Below are 2789 nucleotides of genomic sequence, written 5' to 3' on the forward strand. Positions count from 1 at the left end.
GTCTTTGGCTTAGGAAAATCACAAATTGACTGAACCCGTTCGTTCAACGGTTCAATGCCCTTAGCTCCTACCTTATATCCTAAATATTGCACCGTATCTGCGGCGAAGGTACATTTTGAAACATTAATTTTTAAACCCTTATCTCTAAATATACTAAATAGTCTACGCAGGTGTTCTAGATGTGTCTCTAAATCCGATGACGCGACAATTACATCATCTATGTAACACGAACAAAAATCTAGACCGCGTAGGTTTGTATCCATAAATCTTTGGAACGTTTGTGCCGCATTACACAGTCCGAACGGCATGACCGTAAATTCAAAAAGACCAAACGGTGTAATCACAGCCGTCTTTTGTACGTCTTCAGGTGCCACCGGTATCTGATGGTACGCCCTTGTTAAATCAATCACGGAAAATACCCTTTTGCCGTAGAACTGGTGAGCCACATCATGAATATGCGGCAACGGATATCTGTCTGGAACCGTCATACCATTTAACCTTCTATAATCTCCGCAAGGCCTCCATTCGCCTGACTTTTTGGGCACCATATGGAGCGGACTGGCCCACTGACTCTGCGATGGGCGACAAATTCCATCTTGAAGCATCTGTTCAAATTCCGCTCGTGCAATTTTTAGTTTTTCTGGGGGTAAACGTCTCGCCCGTTCGGCGATAGGAGCACCTTTTGTGATTATATGGTGATAAACATCATGTTTCACATTTTTCCTGGAGGTTGCCTGTGTGATCTCAATGAATTCTCTAAGCAGAGGTGTGACCGTGTTGTTTGCATCTATTGTCGAAATAGAGGGAATTTCTGTTGTAACTACAGTAGCTACTTGAAAAAGCTTGGTATTTCCATCCAACAGCCTTCTGTTTCGAAGATCTACCAATAAATTATAAAAATGAAGAAAATCTGCTCCTATTATAGGTTTTGACACATCGGCCACGATGAACCTCCAAGAAAAATTACGACGCAAACCTAAATTTAAAGATAACAATTTTTCGCCGTATGTATTAATAGTTGCGCCATTCGCGGCATACAACTTGAAAACGTCGACTTTCGCGCCTTTACCTTTGAAACTCATGGGAAGGACCGAGACGTCTGCACCCGTATCAATTAAAAACTCGATGCACGAATAACGATCCCTAATGCTGAGGCGCCGTTTCTTCGGTGTATCGTCAATCGCCTCTGCTTGCGACACCTCCGCTAGTTTCCCTGACGCTTGTCCGGGGCTGTCCACGAACACGGTTTCCGGCATCTCCAGGATTCCGCTCCGAATTTTGCGTGATAGTAGCAAAACCCTTCCTTATTACGCTGTGTGCTCCTTCGTCTACTGGTACTTCTTCTTCTGTAGCTTCCTCTTCCGTAGCCATGATCGCGTCTCGCCAAACGCATTTCCAACTTTTCCAGCCTATTGCAAATGACGGCTATGTCGCCATTTTGTAGACTCTGCTTGGCGTCCATTTCGAATCCTTTTGCGTCTGATATCACGGCCGTCTCTGCTCCACTGGAGCGAGCCGTAATTTTATCGGCAATTTTCGCCAATTTTACCAAATCGGCATCGTCTACGATGGCCAACACTTCCCGTACGCGTGCGGGCAACCTGTCCACCCACATTGTACGCAGAACACTATCAGCGATCCTTCCTCCTGCTAGCTGCTTCATTTCTCGCAGAAGCTCGGACGGTTTCCTGTCTCCCAGTTCTAGCTCTGTGAGAAGTCGTCGCAATTTTGTTTCATCGGAGGATTCTAACCGCTCGAGTAAGGCCTGCTTGATGTCTTCGTAGGTAGACTTGTCTTCCGGGGCTTCAATAATATCGATAATGAGCCTCATAGTCGCCGGATCCAAATTGCGCACCACGGCCGAAGTCTTTACCGCGTTGACTTTTACATTGTACGCCTGAAATTCCTTCTCCAGCATCATAAACCATAATTTTGGCTCGTGTTTCCAAAACGCTGGGAGCTGCACGTTCCTGAATTCGCTCGCAAGAACCTCCTGCCTCGCGACTTTCGATTCAGAACCCGTTGCTTCTTTCGAATCCATTTTTCGAATTCTTTAAATGTTTTTCACGGACTTCACTTCCCGGGTTTCGGCACCAATTTATGTGGGGAGAGCTTATGATATTGTTGAAATAAATAAGCCACGTGTTCTTTCTGATCGTTTATTTCACCTCACTTTTACGAATCGTTCTTTTCTGTATGAAACCACGAGGCGTTCGGAGGTAACACTTTGTGATAAGTATTTTTCCGTTACCGTTAAGAAAAAGGGGAGGTAAACTTAAAAACTAATCTTACCAACTAAGTAACGACAAAACTTACTAGCTAACCTAACCTAACGTGTCGCGGACCCGTCTAAGGACCTTTTCGCCACAGTACTATTGCTGCGAGCACCATCTACTGGAAGATTTGATAATTAATATCGACCGCAGAGGCATCGGACGAGAAGTATTAAAACTAAATACCGTGTTAACAGTCCGTCTATTCGAGTGAACCCACCCTGGACACGTAGTAACGTCTTATGTTGCCAAAAATCTCGTCGACCTTCTCTATTTGTGTCGTAGCTTCTGTATACACGGGAGCATTGAAAAATGGTATTTGTTCAATGTCCACTTTAGCGACCAAGTCGTCCTGGACCGTCCTGGGGGGTCAACCTACGTGCTCACTCTAGGATATCTCGAAACGGAAAATCCAACGGAATATTTTATGTAAAGTTCTGAAAGAATTCAATGTTCAGTTTGCACGAATTATAAAGACTTTGTACTTTCTGTTTCTGAAATGTGTAATGTAAAAAT

The 2789-nt window shown here is 44.4% G+C and overlaps 1 protein-coding gene across 1 annotated transcript; it reads right to left on the reverse strand.

The window, feature by feature from the left end:
* Positions 1-1204: 1204 nt before the first annotated feature.
* On the reverse strand, positions 1205-2041 carry LOC108623586 (uncharacterized). Its single transcript, XM_018022176.1, has one exon. The coding sequence runs from the start codon at positions 2039-2041 to the stop codon at positions 1205-1207; it is 837 nt and encodes a 278-aa protein (XP_017877665.1).
* Positions 2042-2789: the final 748 nt, after the last annotated feature.

The sequence above is a fragment of the Ceratina calcarata genome, unplaced genomic scaffold (genome assembly GCF_001652005.2).
Source record: "Ceratina calcarata isolate Rehan_Ccalc_2016 unplaced genomic scaffold, ASM165200v1 scaffold2764, whole genome shotgun sequence".
Lineage (NCBI taxonomy): Eukaryota > Metazoa > Arthropoda > Insecta > Hymenoptera > Apidae > Ceratina > Ceratina calcarata.

What these genes read in the sequence shown, in the direction of transcription:
- LOC108623586 (XM_018022176.1), bottom strand. Translation starts at nt 2,041, where the DNA reads ATGGATTCGAAAGAAGCAACGGGTTCTGAATCGAAAGTCGCGAGGCAG.